The 19812-nt window shown below is 34.4% G+C and overlaps 1 protein-coding gene across 3 annotated transcripts; it reads left to right on the top strand.

Annotated features, from left to right (window-relative positions):
- The first annotated feature begins 15396 nt into the window (after positions 1 to 15396).
- On the top strand, positions 15397 to 19767 carry LOC141684270 (pectin acetylesterase 8-like). Of its 3 annotated transcripts, XM_074489174.1 has the most exons (13): positions 15397 to 15554; positions 16722 to 16853; positions 16966 to 17048; positions 17260 to 17389; positions 17474 to 17553; positions 17697 to 17783; positions 17879 to 18003; positions 18110 to 18170; positions 18404 to 18457; positions 18540 to 18617; positions 18802 to 18907; positions 19102 to 19247; positions 19333 to 19767. In XM_074489174.1, exons 2-13 carry the CDS (start codon positions 16733 to 16735, stop codon positions 19459 to 19461), a joined length of 1200 nt encoding a protein of 399 aa, XP_074345275.1. In that variant the 5' UTR covers positions 15397 to 15554; positions 16722 to 16732; the 3' UTR covers positions 19462 to 19767. The 3 variants fall into 3 exon arrangements, with proteins under 3 accessions (XP_074345275.1, XP_074345276.1, XP_074345277.1); XM_074489175.1 differs by lacking the exon at positions 18540 to 18617; XM_074489176.1 differs by lacking the exon at positions 15397 to 15554 and having other exon boundaries at positions 16722 to 16870.
- The last annotated feature ends 45 nt before the right edge of the window (positions 19768 to 19812 follow it).

The following is a 19812-nucleotide window of genomic DNA, read 5'->3' as shown; positions in this document are numbered from 1 at the left end:
CGCTTTAGCCTTGGTAATGGCTTCAAGAAAGCTGCGTCCTTATTTTCAAGCTCACCAGATTGAAGTGCTAACAAATCAGCCACTGAGAAATATCATTCACAGTCCCAAGGCGAGTGGGAGACTGATTAAGTGGGCAATAGAGTTGGGAGAGTTTGATCTCAAGTATAAGCCACGTACGACTATAAAAGCCCAGGCACTAGCTGACTTCGTGGTGGAATGTACCATACCCAACCAAGAAGTCGGGGGGCAGGAAGATACCATACCTCAAGACAAGGGAGTCGACAATGGGGACAGGGAGAAGGATGACAAGAAGAAAGAATATTGGGTTCTCTATTTTGATGGAGCATCAAAAACAAATTCCAGTGGAGCAGGGTTGGTTTTGCAAAGCCCTGATGGGTTCTTAATTGAGTATGCTATGAAGCTAGATTTTCCAACCACAAATAATGAGGCAGAGTATGAAGCCCTGATAGCTGACCTTGGTCAAGCTGGGACACTTAGAGTCAAAAACTTAAAGGTCCGTGGAGACTCGAAGCTGATCATATCCCAGGTAAAGGGAGAATTTGAGGCAAGGGATGATACGATGGCTAAGTATGTCCGCCTAGTAAGGGCTGTGATGACCCAATTTAATGAATGCCATGTTGAACACATTCCAAGGGAAGAAAATGTTAAGGCAGATGCGCTATCAAAGTTCGCTTCATCTGAGATTGAAGAAAGTTCAGGAAGTGTGTACTTCCGTGTTTTGAAGACACGAAGCATAGATGTTAAGCTAGTGGCTCCCATAGGCTTGGGGACGTCATGGATTGATCCCATCAAGGCTCACATTCAGACCGGTTGGTTGCCAAGTGATGCAACTGAAGCACGGAAGTTAACTGTTCGGGCACTAAGGTACTCTTTGATAGATGGGATTCTTTACAAAAGATCTTTCGTGGTTCCCTACTTGAGGTGTCTCAGGCCCGATGAGGCACGCTTGGCTCTTGAAGAAGTGCATGAAGGTATTTGTGGACAACACTTGGGGGGCAGGGCCTTGGCTCATAAGATAACTCGTTTAGGCTTCTATTGGCCAGAAATGATGGCTGATGCCAAAGAATATGTGAAGAAGTGTGATCGCTGTCAGAAGCATGCACCAGTTGTTAGACAACCCCCCGAGATGCTGACCTCTATCAACTCGCCTATTCCCTTTGCCATGTGGGGGATGGATATTCTAGGGCCTTTTCCTATGGCCACGGCACAAAGGAAATTTATGATTGTAGTCATTGATTATTTCACCAAGTGGATCGAAGTCAAACCCTTGGCCAAAATCACAACTAAGCAGGTCGCACAATTCCTGTGGGAAAACATTATGTGCCGATATGGAATTCCCCGTATCCTCGTCACTGACAATGGAACACAATTCAACAATGAGGAATTCAAGAAGTATTGTGAAGAAAATGAAATTGAGTTACGATTCACCTCTGTGGCTCACCCGCAAGCCAATGGGCAAGCAGAGGTAGCAAATCGGATAATCCTGGATGGACTAAAAAAGATGATCGAGAAGTCAAGAAATAATTGGTTGGATGAGATACTTCCAATATTATGGGCCTATAGGACTACCTGTAGAGTCACGACAGGAGCAACTCCTTTCATGTTGGCATATGGGGCAAAAACAGTAGTTCCCGTGGAGATATCGCATTCCTCTCCAAGGATTCAGACTTTCAATGCTGTAGAAAATGAGGAAGGGCAGAGGTTAGCCCTGGATCTAATTGATGAAGTGCGAGATGAGGCACATGCAAAGATAGTAGAATATCAGAAAAAGGCTTCATTCTATTACAACCTAAGGGTTAAAGAGAGATTTTTTAAACAAGGAGATCTAGTCTTGAGAAAAATAGAGGCTTCTGGTGTTGGACAGAAAGGAAAGCTTACCCCGAATTGGGAAGGGCCGTACAAAGTCAAGAGCGTTCAGGGTAGAGGAACCTACAAGCTGGAAACTATGGAAGGTTTTGAAGTCCCGAGGACCTGGCACGCACAAAACCTGAAGGTTTACTACGTGTAAGATAGGTGAAGTACGATTCTCACTTGTCATTGACAAGTAGGTTTAAAAGCACCTTGAAGCTTTGCTTGCATAGGATTTTATATTCCAGTAGAATTTACATTGTCTAGTTATTGTTGATTAGGGTCGAACCCATGCTATGTAAGGTTTTAGAAAACCAGACTTCATATTAAAGAGTTTGAAATTATTTCTATCTAAGGATGTTTAAAGTTCAAATGTGTATTAAGATTGTAAAGTTAAACAGAAAGAGGCAAGAAAAGCAACATATAAAATATAACCCCGAAGGGTAACAAGTTTAGATATGAATAAAGTTCAAAAAGAAGATATACAAAAAGTTAGGCCTTGGAAGGCTGAGATTCCTCAGAACCACTATCCGAAGTCTCCTCGGAAGTCTCAGTCGTTTCTTCGGACGTCTCGGTTGTCCCCTCCGAAGTCCCTGTAGAAGTTCCCTCTGCAGGAGATGCTGGCTGTTGAGGCGCTGCTTTTGGAGGCTCTTCCACCCTGGCCTTCTTAGCGACAGGCTCAAACTCCTCTTCGGAAGAATCTTCCTCCTCTCCATCCTTGATCATAACAGCAAGCTTCTCAGTAACACCTCCAAGCTCTGGAACCCGCACAGGGCAAGGAAAGGGGGACTGCTCAAGGACCTCTGGAAACTCATCCTGGATGGCCTCCACAGCAGCATCCCAGCCCTCTTTATAGCTAACTGGGTGAAGAAGGGCATCATGCTCCACCATCAAGTCCTTGAATTCTTGGGTGTCCATCCAGCCATCAAAGGCTTTATCCTTCTGCGCCTTCAGAATGACATTTTCGGCCCGGGCCGTCTCTAGGTCAGAAGTGGAAGAGGCCAGTTGAGCTTCAAGGGCCTCTATTTTTTGGTTGGCCTCTTCCAACTTCTTGTTGGCATCTTCCAGGCCAACCTTCCAAGCTTTAGCTTGGTGAATTGCCCCCTGGAAATGGGCGTTAGCCTGCAAGAGAAACAGCGAAAGTTCAGAAAAGGAACATGGAAAAATAAGTAAGAAGGGCATAAGTAAAGGACGTACTGTCGCCAGAGCCTGGGCTCCAAATAGCTCATTCCCCTCTAAGTCCTGTTGAAGGACAAAATCTTGATAGTCCACCGGGGAGATGGAATGCTTAGACCATTCCTTGGACAGCGCCGTGCTGCCCACGATTGAGTCCTTGCCCCGGATCCCCCAGGCAGGTTGAAAATAGGCCCCTGGCCTCTGCTTGGTGCGCAAAACTTGGTTGGGGCCTTCCTCGCTTGGCTCCATTGCCTGAAGGAGGAACTCAGGGAAGCGATCACCAAGTCGAGGGTCTTTAAAGACCTTCCCAGCCCTCTTCATCCTGGTTGTCTCCAGCTCCTTCGGCTTGGTAGCCTCCTCAATCTTCTCAGCCACTGCAACAAACAAAGTCAGTTGAAAACCAATGAAATAAAAGTGCAGGAAATAAAGGAGATAAGAAAGGGAACTTACTTTTCTTATTAACGGGCGAAAGGCCGCGTTCTACCAGGACGGTCTCCCGGATAAGGTCCCAACAATGGGAAGTACCGTTGTCTTGCGTAAGGAGGTTGAAACCTCCAGCCTCCTCCTCAGACAAAGTTATGTCATTTGGGCTCCCGTCCATGGCCAGCCCAAAGGATGATCGAAACAGGGAGCCCCAATCTCCACCTTCCCAAATAACAAACAAAAAATCTTTCTTCCACCCCAAGTTGTTGTCAGGGATGGACTTCCCATTCACGATATGGGGGATGGTGGGGCGCTGGTTGATAGAAACCCAACCCGAACTTTTATCAGGGCTGTTTTTGAACTGAAAAATCTTCCTGAAGACAGCAACAGAAGTGGGGACGTTGTGCTTGGCGCATTGCGACAGATAGCACATAATCAACCTCCAGGAATTAGGGGGAAGTTGGTAAGGGTTGATGACCACATCAGCCAGTAGCAAAGGAATGAATGGATGAAAAGGGAGTCTAATACCTGCCCTTAGAGTGTCCCTATAGACGCATAGCGCGTCCTTCTTCCACTGACAGGCCCTGTCAGCCGGACCCGCAAGAACCAGCTTAAAAGGCTCCTTGATTTTGAAGCAGCTGCTCAACTTTTCCAGCTCCTTGGGATCCCGTAAAGCACTAATATGATCGTGCGCGTCCAGATGCGCATCAGACGGATACTCGTCCCCTCGAGTGTTGATCATGTCGATTAAGGAAGTATACCTCGATCGAATAGGAAAATCGTTGGACTTTCTAGCCACGTTCATCTTGGCCAAGCGAGTCATTCTTTTGTCAGCCATCTGAAAAAAGTAAGGGGCATGTAAATAGGCTATCTTAAAATGGCACACAAAGGAGAAATAGACACGAAAAGCAAAGGGAGGAATCTTACCTGAAGAAGCGCTCTTGAAAAAGGCTTTGAGCTCCGACTTGTTGTTATTCCTCTGAGAATCTTAGCAGGAAGATAAAGAAGAAAACTAAGAAATGAGAAAGTAAGGAGTAATAGCTTTTCCTCATTCCTTTATATAAGAGGAAAAGGAAGTTGAAGGGACGAAAAGCCCATTGAGAACAAAAGCCCATAAGAAAAAGCCCAGAAAAAAGAATATTCCAGAATATTCCTAGGAATTTTGGAGCATTCTTAACAGGGTGTATTAAGCCCAGATCAATAAAAGAGGCCCAATAAGGTTTGAAAAGAGGCCCAACAAGATTTGAAAAGGCCCAATAAAAGAGGCCCAATAAGATTTGAAAAGAGGCCCAATAAGATTTGGAAAAGCCCAATAATAGAGGCTCAGTAAAATTTAATAAGGCCCAACAAAAAAGGCCAGGCCCAAATCCAATTAGGATTTGGAAAATACAATACCCTAAATTAAAGCTAAATAAAGAAGGCTAGTGGAAGACCAGAAACCAGGTCGAATTCCAGGTCGTGAATCCTGCCCGAAATCTTTCGAGCAGACACCCGAAAATAGCGGGTAAAAAAGACCAGAATCCAGGTCGAATTCCAGGTCGTGAATCCTGCCCGAAATCTTTCGAGCAGACACCCGAAAATAGCTGGAATAACGGAACTGAATTGAGGTCAAAGCTTCGACCAGGAATGAGGTCGAATAAACCAAACATCTTTCAAAAAAAATGGGGATTAAAAACCCAGGTCGAAGTTCGACTAGGATCCTGGTCGAATTCCAGGTCGTGGATCCTAGTCGAAATCCTTCGACCAGGAAGCAAGAAAACCAAAGAATTTTCGAACAGGATTCAGGTCGAAATATCGACTAGAATCCTAGTCGAAATCCTAGTCGATAGGCTCATGACAAGAAGCTAAAAAAAGTGGAATTTTCGACCTAGATCCAGGTCGAAATTTTCGACTAGGATCCTGGTCGAATTCCAGGTCCTAGATCCAGGTCGAAAGTTCGACTAGGATCCTGGTCGAATTCCAGGTCGTGGATCCTAGTCGAATTCCTTCGACCAGGATGGCAAGGCTGACCCCTATCTTCGACTAGGATCCAGGTCGAAATTTCGACTAGGATCCAGGGTCGAAATAGGGCTGGAAATCTGAAAAATAGAGAAAATTAGGGAAAATTAGGGGAAAATCCCAGAAAATTAGGGAAAATCCCAGAAAATTAGGGAAAAATCCCAGAAAATTAGGGAAAATCCCAGAAAATTAGGGAAAAATTCCAGAAAATTAGGGAAAAATCCAGAAAATAAGGGAAAAATCCCGGAAATAAGGGAAAAATTCCTGGAAATTAAGATAATTCCTGAATAAAAGGAAAAATTCATTGTAAATGTGTAGGTCGCTCCACACTTTACGGAAAAACGAAACCCTGTAAGGGAACAAATAGACTTAACTTCTGCGAAACCTAATCAATGTTTCCCAAAAGTTAGGGGGTAAATGATAGGGATAAATTATGATTGTATAATTAAATACTGCATTAATTGTACAAACTATGGGCTGCTAGGCCCAATAAAAAGATATATGATACTCAGACCAGAAAGGTTAAGCCTGATGGACCAGATCAGGCCTGATGGAATAAAAAAGGCCCAAAAGCCCTGATTATTAATTAATTTCGTAATTAATTAATAAGGGAAAAATCAGATGTTGAGAAGAGTCCCGATAAGGATATAAATCCTTGGAGATTAGCCTCAAGGGGACCTAAAAGGATAAGGAATCAGTTTCCTACTATCTAGGACTCCAAAGTCCATTCTAATTATGAGACTTGCCCACCAAGTCTCCTATACCAAGTCCAATTCAAGGACTCCCAACATCTATATAAGGGGTCTCACCCCCACCAATCAGAACTACATTTTTTGGCTTGATTCTCTAATTCACAGAGATACGTAGGCATCTCGTAAAGGCAGAATTAAGCTACGAAACACGAGAGCAGCCATTAAAGGCCTTGAGCTCCCGAATCTTAGTAATAAATACAGCAAATAATAACCTTAGTTTTTTATCCATAACAGAAGTGATACTTTTACTAGATTTTTCTAATCCTGACATGCAAGATGGATATCAAATTTGTTAATATTTTTTTAATACGAATAAAATTGATATATCTTAACATCCGTATGTTTTGATCGTCGAAAAAATTATTTTAAAAATTAATCTTGTAAATCGGGAACGAGTATCGTTGTCGGGAGTGGTACTTTTACTAGATTTTTCTAATCCTGACATGCAAGATGAATTTCAAATTTTTTAATAATTTTTTCATATGACTAAAATCGATATATCTTAACATCCGTATGATTGGATCGTTGAAAAAATTATTTTAAAAAATTGATCATGTAAATCGGGAACGAGTCTCGTTGTCGGAAGGGATACTTTTACTAGATTTTTCTAATCCTGACATGCAAGATGGATTTCAAATTTGTTAATATTTTTTTATATGACTAAAATTGATATATCTTAACATCTGTACGGTTCGATCGTCGAAAAAATCATTTTAAAAATTAATCTTGTAAACCGGGAACGAGTCTCGTTGTCGGGAGTGGTACTTTTACTAGATTTTTCTAATCCTGACATGCAAGATGATTTTCAAATTTTTTAATAATTTTTTCATATCACTAAAATTAATATATCTTAACATCCGTACGGTTGGATCGTCGAAAAAATCATTTTAAAAATTAATCTTGTAAATCAGGTACGAGTCCCGTTGTCGCGAATGGTACTTTAACTAGATTTTTCTAATCCTGACATGCAAGATAGATTTTAAATTTGTTAATAATTTTTTCATATGACTAAAATTGATATATCTTAACATTCGTACGGTTGGATCATCAAAAAAATAATTTTAAAAATTAATCTTGTAAATCGGGTATGAGTCTCGTTGTCGGGAGTGGTTCTTTTACTAGATTTTTCTAATCCTGACATGCAAGATGGATTTCAAATTTGTTAATAATTTTTTCATATGACTAAAATTGATATATCTTAACATCCGTACAGTTGGATCGTCAAAAAAATTATTTTAAAAATTAATCTTGTAAATCGGGAACGAGTATCGTTGTCGGGAGTGGTACTTTTACTAGATTTTTCTAATCCTGACATGCAAGATAAATTTCAAAATTTTTAATAATTTTTTCATATCACTAAAATTGATATATCTTAACATCCGTACGGTTGGATCGTCGAAAAAATCATTTAAAAATTTAACTTTTTATCCGGAAATCTCATATTATACAATAATACTTTTACAATGGTTTCCTTGAAACACCATTGTGTAAAGATAAACTAAGACAGCGCTTTTTTATTATAAAACCGTTGTGAAAGCATATCAGCTTTTTTCAATCTAACGGCTAACATCTAATCTCATTTCAATCAAGGTCTGTCATTCCGACACTTCAGCAATCTGAGTAAAATGTTTACGAACTATCATGGGGTGCCACCTCATCTGGTGGTGCCCATTGAAATTATAAAATTACTATTTCAGACAACTGTTTTATTCCGTTGTATGAAGGTTTCTAAGACAACCCTTCTAAAAACTGTTGTGTGAATTACACAACGTAATATCTAAAAGCTTGTATGAGACCAATTAAGACAACACTTTTGTTTTAACATAAAACCGTTGTATAAGATTATCAGCTAATTTTTGATCTAACGGCCGATATCAAATCTTATTTCAATGAAGGGCTCTCATTTCGCCACCTCACTATGTGGTACTCATTAAAATTCCTCAGACAACTGTTTTTATTCCGTTGTTTGATGGTTTAGAGGACAACCTTTCTGAAAAACCGTTGTCTGAATTACACAATGTAATGTTAAATTTGTTGTCTTATATCCCTATACATTAACAGAGTAACAACGGTTTGTAATCGCTGTGTTAAACATCTACAACAACACTATATTTAAAAAACCGTTATCTGACTCGGTGAGAAGTTAGAACTTGTACAATGGTTTAAAAAAGATGGATATCCGTTGTTTGTTCTGGAGCTCACACAACTGTTTTTTCTGCAAAATCAATTCACCGTTGTATGATTTTTTAGGACGACGGTTTTTTTTTAACCGTTGTGTGTCAACCGTTGTCTGATTGCAAATTTCTTGTAGTGTTGTAGGTCAAACACAAAACCGACACTAAATCTTGGTTGTGAAATTTTGTGCCGTGTACTCAAAATGTAAACACAAACATTAAATTTTCGTGTCGTGTAGAAACTTGCGGGTCCAGAGACAACTAAAGTTTTCTTCCCATGCCATATGTTCTTTGCTAGGAGCAAAAGTGCAAAAGTGTAATGACCAAATGCGATATTTTCGGGCTTTTAGAATGGAATGAGATAGAAATGGAAACATGCAGCACACCTGATTTCAGTTTGCTCTTTGAAGTGCTAATATTTTCTTTAAATTTTGTGTAGGTATGAGTCTTGGGTCATCATGGCCTTCTTCTCTGGCAACAGCTAAACATTCACATGCACTTTTGGTTTGGTATGGAGTGAATTAAATTTGGTAGGAATAGAATGAGATTCATGCTATTTTGTTGGCTTTTATTTATAATTTTGGTTCTCACTCCCAATTTATTCACATAAACCAAAGTTAAATCTCATCAATTCCGTAATCAATGCTAGTTATTCCACCGTCTAATCTCTATAAAGGATCTTTTAAAAAAGGTTTTATAGATCTTTTAAAACACCAAATTACCAAATATTGGCAATCATTAGAAAAATTGTATAATTATTTTAAAATTTTATATAAATAAATCTCAACTGAAACATGAATTGAATTATATTCTCTGTATACCTTATTTTCATATTAATTTTTATTTGTTAGTGTTCATCCAAGTATCGATTTATTTTTAAATAATCGTATTAGTATAAGATAACATGTTAAATTAATATAACAAGTAAAATATTTATGTGCATAATTAGAATTATACCTAGAATTATAAGTCATATTAATTGAAAAAAAGGATTATACAGTAAAATTTTATAATTACATTTTATTTCAATTTTTTTAACTACACAATTTAACAGTATTTATTTATTTGTATCGTGTACTTCAGAAGTAAACACGAACACGACACGAATTGAAGTCGTATACCCATTTTGCTAACACAAACACGACACGAGTTGAAAACGGGTATATACGACACGAACTGTAGTACACAAAATTTTCGTGTACTTTCCATGTACACGACAAAGAAACGACACGAATTGGTACACGAAAAAAACGAAAAAACGAAATGTAAACGAAATAAACACGAACTGGTACATGACAACACGCATTCTGTACACGAATTTTGAAATTTTACAAATCATGTTCAAATTTTGGTTAAAAAATATAAACATAAATTCATGTGAATTCCATATAATATTAAAATATATGTTCCAGAAATAAATTTTAAAGTATATTAATATATATATTTATTTATTTATTTATTTAAGTCGTGTACCTCATATCGTGTCATGTACACGAGGGGTAAACACAAAATCAACATGAAATATTTATCGTATACTTTCGTGTTCGTGTACCTAATATTCAAAACCAAATATAAAATTTTCGTATTATTTCGTGTCGGGTGAAAAATTGTCGGGTCTACTTTGAAGGATCTAGACATCTAGTTCGTTTTCCACTCTTTCTTCCTTTAATTTCTTCACATTATCTCGTTTAATTGACACCGGATTTCATTCAACCCAACCAAACGAAACGGTGGAAATCTCGTAAAAAGCTAAGAAGGCAACAGGCAAGGCATTAAAGGCGGTGTTCATTCAGCTGGACGCTGGTAGTTAGGAGTTCATTATCAAACCCACACTCCAATACTTCATGTACTTGACCAGAAAGACAAGTCACCGTGTGCTTGTAAGAGCAAGTCCAACACCTCCCTTAAACATGTCTCTTAACTCCAAATATAAGAAATATGATAAGAAATTGCACTCCAACAGTTTCTTAGTGGTTCCTTATATCACTAAGACACCTCCCTCATGCCTTATTTTTAAGGAACTACAAGTCATCCCTTATTTTATTTTTATAAATAAACAATTGATTTATCTCTCTTTATTTTAGTTCTTTTCTCTCTCTTTCTTTTATACCTCATTCAAATTTATTATTATTATAATTATAAGAAATGAAGATAAGGATCATGAAGATAAGGATCACTGGAGTTCAAATTAAAAATCATGTCTTAAATCACTAAAAATTAATATTTTATAATATTTATAAGAAACTTATTAAGAGACTGTTGGACTTGCTCTAAATTTACCAAAATCATAAGAGACTTCGTCCCAAAGCAAATAAAGCTCCATGTTGTTTGTTGAGTTGCAATCAATTGATTTGCTGAGAAAGAAGTGCTAGTCGAGTCTAGATTGGGATCGGTAAAAAGGGTAAAAGTAAATTATAAAATAGTACTAGTAAAAGACTAAAATGTTAATCCCTCATCCCCCAATTTTTTACATTTGGTTTGGATACGGACATTAAAAAATATGTATAAATTTATAAGAAAAAAAAAATTGGTGAAGTGGTGGGACCCATTAATTTCTAATGTATAAAAGTAAGATAGTGGAGTAAAATTAGCGTGGAAAAAGAGAAAAAATAGGAAAATAGTGAAATTTATTAACTATTTTTAATAAATTTTGAAATGTAAAGAATTGGACGAGAATGGTTAGGACATAGGAGTATTCAACAATAACTCACCAGGAAAATTTTAAAAAATAGATATTCTTTTATAAGGTTATAGGTTTAATTTGTCAAAAAAGAGGCTAAAATGTTCAATTTAACTGTAAGAATTTTCCCTAAAATCATCCATTAAATTTATTGTTTCAATATACATTTAATTTAACTAATAGTAAAATTACATGCCCCCATGGTTTCACAATTTTTAACAAAACCTTGTGATGCGCCCCTCATGAAGCATACGCACATTTTTTAACACGCGGGCCTTTATAAATACGGGTTAATAATTTTTTTATAGCATATTTCATTTTATTTTCCAAGAAAATATATGGTAACCAAGGATTTTATGCTAATAATTTTTTTTCAAAAATGTTGATAAATTGGAGAACACTAATTTCACGCATATTTTTTATTAAGTAACTAAATTATCGATGTTCATTACGAGTAAAATGAACCAACAACGAACCGAAAACAATATATCATGGCTTCCATTACTATAATCAAGTAAATTGTGATATGTATATAGACTTCTTTTTAGCATACAGTGCTTATTATTTTAAAATATTTATTTAGAGGGATTTTACTGTATAAAATTAAGGAAAATATCTACAATACATAAAAATAAGTTCATCGTAAGGACTTTAAATATTTTAAGTGTTTATCTGTGCAGCAAAACTTGAATATGTATCATTTAAAATATTAAAAATATACAATATATTTTAATTTGACTATAAATGTGAAGAAATTCATTCGGAAGATAATGATTTTTTAAATCAAATTTATGCAAAGTATTTAATAAAATCAAAGGTAATTAAAATATTTTCTTTTTGCAATACACCAAAATTTAGTAATTTTCACGTTTATTAATTTCACAAACTAGTGTATTTATTTTGTTAAAATTAATTTGCTTTATTGCTCCTGGTGGTGTTAAAAAAGTACTCGTATAAAGATCAAATGATTTTACCAAAATTAGCTGGTATCACCATGGGAATTACTCCTTGAAAAATTAAAAGTGAGATTGTCACCCGAATATTACTAATATTCTATTAATTTATATGTCTACAACTTGGAACAAAATGTACTCATTAGATGTGGTGGCGCCGCAATACAAGAACGGGTCCTTTTAATAGAGTTAAGATGAACGAGCTTGTTTAAATAAATGAGTCGATTTTAAAAAATCGGGTAAATCAACTCATTTTTGTTTATATTTAATTGAGTTTAAATCTCTATCCAAATATAATATATATAATTTTACGAATTGAGTCGAACCAATTCAGTTAATTTGCCTTATAGTTATGCCTAAATAATAATATATTTGAATTAAAATTGAAGGGAAGAGTAAAGACGAGAGAAGAGAGATGTGCAAAATGTAATGTGGTGCTGTAAAAATAAAACACTTTATTGAAAGATATCCTAACATTTTAAGACATATTTAGCACACCGTTGGAACTCTTATTTTTATCAATTGCCCTAAATTTTAATTTATGAATTGTTTTAAGGCTTTTCTTGAACTTACTCTAGTGTGTATATTTGAGACGACCCCTCTGATATATAGGAGTTCATTTTATTCATGGAAGGATTACCATCAATAATACGGTGACAAATTTTGAAACAATTTCAATAATGATTTCAAATGCTTTAACATTTCTCAGTTACTGAAATAAATATAATTATCAATAACTTGTGTAATGCATAATTAATTTTAGAGAAAAATGCCCCTAAATACGTACTTAGGAGAAATATATGAATACGTAATGTATTTTAATGATAGAGTAAGTAATTTTTTAATTAAAATTATATAATTATAGATGTACCCTTATTGAAATTAAAAAGCCCTTTGTACTCATCTAACTTAAGTAAGTACGTACTTAGAAGCATAATTTTTTTATTTTTATTATCATAAATTATAAATAATAATTTTAATATATTATGGGTGAGATTAAAATCTTAAGCCATCTTATAAAAATAATTTTTAGGATACATTCAACTGTGCCATCAATTTGATTTTGTGAATTGAGTAACTAAACTATGAACTGACCGGACTATTGATGGAATTTTTAATTTTCGTATTTAATATAGTAATATAGATTAAATAATTTTTTTACAAGTTTTTTAAAATTTTACATTTAAAAATAAATATTAGAAACTCATGCTAAAGATACTAAAAAATAAAAAATGGCACTATACTGTTAACTAATACCAAAGGGAACAAGCAACTTCATAAAAGCGACATCTTTTGTGTTTTCCTCACTTTCCTCGTTATTTAGGACTTGTGTTGCGATGCAGTTTTTTAGCAAACCGTAAAGTAAATTGTACATCGATCTGATTAAAATTTTAAACTGTAAATGTACTGCGTAATATCAAAAATCGCATAATTCATATCATAAAAATACGGTACGGTGCGGCGCGATTTGTGCGGTATATTTATTAAAAAAAATTAATATTTATATATAAATATAATAAAAATTAGCTAATAAGAAAACTAAAAGTAATATGCTTTTGATCAAAAATAAAAATATGTTGATAATTTGTATATGTACATTAATGTTTATAACACAAAATTATACTAGTAAACAAAAAATGAATCTATAATATATAAATATATGTATGTGTACATTATATATATATATTTAAAATTACAATGTGGTGCAGTTTGAACGGTAATATTAAAATGTCAAATTGTAAACCGCACCGCATCACGGCGGTTTGTCAAAAACTCAAACTGCAATTACACTATAAAAAATTAAAAATCATATTTTACGATACAATATGATCTGATACAGATGATTTGTGCGGTTGGATGATCATCCCGCCTTAATTATATGGATGTCATTTGAATTACATGCTCTAATTTAACGATTATCTTGTGTGGTGGTATACCTTTCATGAATAATGGAGCACCAATACACACATTTTGTAACATGCAGTCTTATCCTATATAATAGGGGCTATTGATGTGTTATTTTGTATTTCATTTCATTATGTTGTGCGATAAAAAATTACGATTATTATCTGGCTAGTAGGGAAAAAAAAGAATTACGAATATACTGTATTTTATATTGTGATAAATTGGAGGGAATTAAAACCCTGCCTCAGTTATTAATGTTGGTTATTAATGTTGGTTGTGAGTAAACAAAACTAGTCTATAATACTTTTTTAATGTAAGGATAGTCATGCTATCTACTTTCTTTGTTTATATTTGTTTAAACACTGATTTTATATTTGTTAGTTTGTCTTTGTTAAAAAATTTCTTTAAGTTTATATTTATTTAATTCAATATAAGTTCAAAACGATGAATGGATAAAATTTAAAAGTTCGGTTCGGTTTCGGTCAAAATATAATGTTTCATTTTTCGATCTATTCAATAGCGGAGCGGACCGTTTAAATCCGTTTAAATGATCAGCCCTATCTGACTCCAATATTATATATTCAATAAAGTTGATTTATTTAAAAATAAATAAATATATAAAATATTCACGAATTTCGGTTCAATATATTTGAGAAGAGTTAATATTAGAGTTCATCAAAAATCCATTCGAGTTCATTTTATTTACAGTTCTGTCCAAAATCATACTCCCTCATCCCTATACACTTTCTGTGATATCCCTTCCAATTGTTTATATTTCAAAAATTTTTAAAAATAGTAAAATTTTTATAATTTTTAAAATAACTATATTCACTACTTCACTCCACTCTTTATACCTATAATATTAATGGATCTCACTACTTTACTCATTTTTTTAACTTTCCTCCATTATTTTATCAATTTTCTTAAATTCCGTGCCCAACCCAAATTAAAACATTTAGGAGGACGGAGGGGTACATATTTAGTTACTCCCTCTGTTTTTTATTATCTGACGTTTAACTTTTGTGCACACATTTCTAAGTGTTTTGACCGCATAGTTATAATAATAATTTTTAATTTTTTCTTTTTGTGAATAAGAATATATAACTAAAACTTTGATTTTGAAAAAGAAAATTTTAAAAAATATTATTTTATCTATGCGGTCAAAGGACTTAGAATTATGTGCAAAAAAGTCAAACGACATATAAAAGAAAACAAAGGGATTATTATATTTAGTTATGGAATATATGACTCAATTGCCCTATAGAAATACTTTAACTATTGGTAACAAACAATGAAACAATAAAGAATCTACCATTTCTTTAATTAAACCTTTTTTTGTTTTGGGTAATTCCCATGTTTATTCTTGATGCAAATAAAAGCCAGCAGATATTAAGGATGTAGTGAATGAGTGTCGGTCGTTTCTCGGCCTCTGTGTTCACCTGTACACACAAATTCTCTACATATATATACAATGTATGTCTTCCTCTCATTCGTCCATTCCTTTATAAAAAAGCCCATTTTCACCAAAAGCTTCTTCAACACTTTTAACAAACACATATATATTTATATGTGTGTGTATTTTCAAAGTTAAGTAAGCTGCTAGCTTTCCCATTTCTCCTTTAAGGTAATGTTTCTTTTTTTATCTTTCTTGTATACATACATGTTGTATCTATATATATATATTTTTTTTTTCTTTGAAATTTTAGTGACCATGTTAGTAAACTGTTGATTCTTTGATGATGTGTAGTTGAAGTTTAAACAATGCCATTGAAAAGTAAAATTAGAAATGGGAAAGTTTAGATTTCTAGATTTTGTTAGTGTTCTTGAAATTCATAATGGCAAAAGTTTTGATTTTTAGATTTTGTAAGTGTTTGTGAAAATCATACCATTTTCAAGAAGTTATGATATGAATGAGATTTAAGGTACTTTTGTTTGTTTGAGTTGATGGAAATGTATGAAACTTAATGACAATTGACAACTCTGAAAAAAATTATATCCCATTTTGAGTAATTGTGTATTTTTTGAATCAGGAAGTTGTTATACTAATTGTACATGCTGGTTTGGATGATATGTAGTAAAAAATATAACAATGCCACTGAAAAGTAAAATCTAAAATGGTAAAAAAAATTAATTTTGGATTTTATAAGTATTTTTGAAAATCATAGCCTTTTCATGAAGTTATGGTATGGATGAATTTAAGGTTATGTTTTTTTGTTTGTAATAATGGAAATGTATAGAACTTAATGACAATTGACAACTCTACAGGAATTGAAAAAAAATGTCCCATTTTGAGTAATTGTTTATTTCTTGAATAAGGTTGATGTTATGCTATTAGTACCTTTTATTATTGGTTTTTTCTTAGTTGCTGGATATAGACCTGTGTTTTTGCTAAAATTTGTAACTGATCAAGTTCATTAAGCATTAGGCTTTCATAATAATGCACATTTTGGTTATTGTTCGATATTTAGCCATGGTTCTCCCGAATATGGTAGATGCAGAAGTTGATTAATTTGTTGAACATATTTTTGCTATCAATAATAGTTTGAGTAAAAATTTAGGGAAATGGTGTTTCTAAAGACTTGTAGTATTATGACTTTATATAGACTTAGTTATCACTTTCAGTTTGATGCTTCTTGAAACCTGTTTCAGTAATCATGCCATTAGTTAGTCTACTATGGATCTTTGAATTTGTATGTTGATAGCATTTCGATGCTCTTACATATCTTGGTTTTTGCAAAATTTTATTAGTATTATTTTTCAAATATTTCTCATATTTCATTGACAATTTTAGCTACGAGGAGAATGGTGAAAGCAAGACTATGCCAGTTGTTCCAAACATGTATTGTTGCCCTGATCTTGCTTAAGGTTGATGGCCTCTTTGTTAATATAACTTATCTAGAGAGTGCTGTAGCAAAAGGAGCAGGTGAAACAACCTAAAATGTATTACGTTTATTTCATACTTGTTATTTCTGATGATATATGAGTTTGGTTGGTTGCAATTTTCGTAACATATGTGAATATTACCACATTTACAGTATGCCTGGACGGCAGCCCACCAGCTTACCATATGGACAAGGGTTTTGGAAGTGGAATTAACAATTGGCTAGTCCACATAGAGGTTTGGAAATTCTTTTGTGACTTCTATTTTTATAATTATGAAGAAGAATACTACATCATAAACTTTTCCTTTCTCTAAAAGAGTAAATCATTATAATTTACTAAACAAAATTTGACGGAAAACAGATTGATTTAAGATAAAAAACATAATGTGAGGAATCATTAGGATTCAAAAAACTAAAAAACTAAGCAAGTATATGTGGAGTTTCCAGGGAGGAGGATGGTGCAACAATGTGACAACTTGCCTTGCTCGTAAGAATGGCCGCTTGGGTTCTTCCAAGGAAATGCCTAAACTGCTAGCATTCTCAGGAATTCTTAACAATAAAGCTAGTCTTAATCCAGGTTTAAACATCTATTCTTATAAAATGGACGATATTGTATCTGATGTGCACATTCTTGCTGATAAACTTTTCCTTCTGTGTGTAGACTTCTACAACTGGAACAAAATCAAGGTTAGGTATTGTGATGGAGCATCATTTACCGGAGATGTGGAAGCTGTTAATCCTGTAAGTTATATAATTTTCATTATTCCTGTGGTGTTATCTGTGGATAGCAATTCGATGCACAAATATATACATGCACATGCATGTCTGTGTGTATTTTATGCATCATTGTACATGAAGGTACATATAACTTTTTTTTTATTCAGGCTACTAATCTTCACTTCAGAGGGCATAGGATTTTTCTTGCTGTTATTGAGGAATTACTAGCAAAAGGGATGAAGAATGCTAAAAATGTATGCACACCAGCTAACATGTAATTTCTTCGTTCCCCTGTCCCTTCATTTTTTTAAAAAAAATTCACTTTAACTCCTCAAGCTTTTAATGGTAGGCAATACTCTCTGGCTGTTCAGCTGGCGGATTGACTTCTATATTGCAATGTGATACATTTCGAGCTCTTGTACCAACGAGTGCTAAAGTAAAATGCGTAGCTGATGCAGGTTACTTCATTAATGCGTAAGAATTCTTAAAGGACCCTGTTTTTCCTTTACTTTTATTCTTTCTTAGAATCAAATATCTCACTTCTATCTCTTCCTCTTTAAACATTATGTACTCTAAACAGCAAGGATATTTCCGGAGCACCACATATTGAAAGTTTCTATGAAGACGTTGTCAGGACACATGTATGAGTTTCTCTTTTTGCATCAGTGATTGTTTTTTTGAAATTAAGATGACTAATACTCGAGGTTGTTAACTACACAATGTGTCAATGACTATATATCCCCAGAGATGTATTATATATTACCCTTTTTATTTGCCAACTAATTTTTTCTCCAATCGTTATTCTCCTCTTTATGCGTGGTAGGTGGCAGATACTTTGTGTTATAATTCTGATTGTATACTGTCTTTGCTGCAGGGATCAGCAAAACACTTGCCTACATCTTGCACTTCACGAGACAAACCCGGTTTGGTAAGCGTGATCATTTTCAAATGTTTGTCTACCTCTTTGCTTGTTACCATTGCTTAGCAAAAAATTAAATTCGAAACTGCAGTGCTTTTTTCCTCAATATACAGTTCAACAAATCAGAACACCAATATTTTTAGTGAACGCAGCCTATGATTCATGGCAGGTTAGATATCTTATGGTTAAAATAAAGATATAGTAATTGCAATCTTAATTTCTACACAGCACACACATGCATCAGCTCTTCTGTTTGGAATTTATTTACTAATTTACCTGATTCTGTTGTGTTTGTCACTTGATTGTTGTTTATTGAGTAATCCGTAGCTCTTACTTTCATTTCAAACATTCAGATAAAGAACATTTTGGTTCCTGGTGTTGCTGATCCCCATGGCACCTGGCAGAAATGCAAGCTTAATATTAATAATTGCTCCCCCGCGCAACTTAAATCCATGCAGGGTAAATTACTACTCCATATGAATTAATTGTTCTTCTTGTGTTACATAAAGATCTTTTTTCCTGATCTTGGCCAAATTTCAAGAAATGAGGAGGCCTCCTCCCTCTCCCTATTTCTCCGGTTCGGGTCCATATTTTCCCAAATGGAATATCACTATCGTGCCTAAAACACATGACATTCAATCTTATTGTTTCAGAATATAGGTTGCAATTCTTGCATGCTGTGCCTCCGGTAGGTAGCTCTACATCTAGAGGGATGTATTTAAACTCTTGCTATTCCCACTGCCAAACTGAGCTGCAGGAGACATGGCTTATGTATAAATCTCCTATGTTACATAATAAGGTGATGGTCTCTACTCTGCTTCTGTCTTCTATTGTTTGCAACATGTAAAGTGACTTCAGTTTCGTTTATGAACCTGATAATGCAGACGATTGCAAAGGCAGTTGGGGACTGGTTTTCTGATCGAAGTCCATTTCAAAATATTGATTGTCCATACCCTTGTGATAAAACTTGTCACAATTCGATTTTTGATCCAGCCGAGCAGCCAAATATATAGACACATTACACATATCGCATCAAAGGTATAGTTCTTGTGTTACAAAATTATTTTATAGATTCAAGTATAAACTGGAAAATAAATAGGGGAAGGGGTAGAAAAGAAGATATACAATTCATCAAGATTATAAAATAATCAACAAAAATCACAAATTTTGATTTGGTCCTTGTTTTCATTTATAAAATCAGTGGATTGATTCTGACAATCAGTTCCAATTGTATTCAACTTTTATTGTAGTCTTTCATTTACTGGTGCAACAATCATACTGTTATCGTGTAGTATATACAACAATGAATTTTATTGCTACTCTTTCCTCTCAGACATGTTAAGCATTGTACTAATCCAGATCAA

The sequence above is a fragment of the Apium graveolens genome, chromosome 9 (assembly GCF_009905375.1).
Source record: "Apium graveolens cultivar Ventura chromosome 9, ASM990537v1, whole genome shotgun sequence".
Classification (NCBI taxonomy): Eukaryota; Viridiplantae; Streptophyta; class Magnoliopsida; order Apiales; family Apiaceae; genus Apium; species Apium graveolens.
The sequence above is the reverse complement of the archived record's forward strand: the minus strand, read 5'-3'. Positions and strand labels throughout refer to the sequence as shown.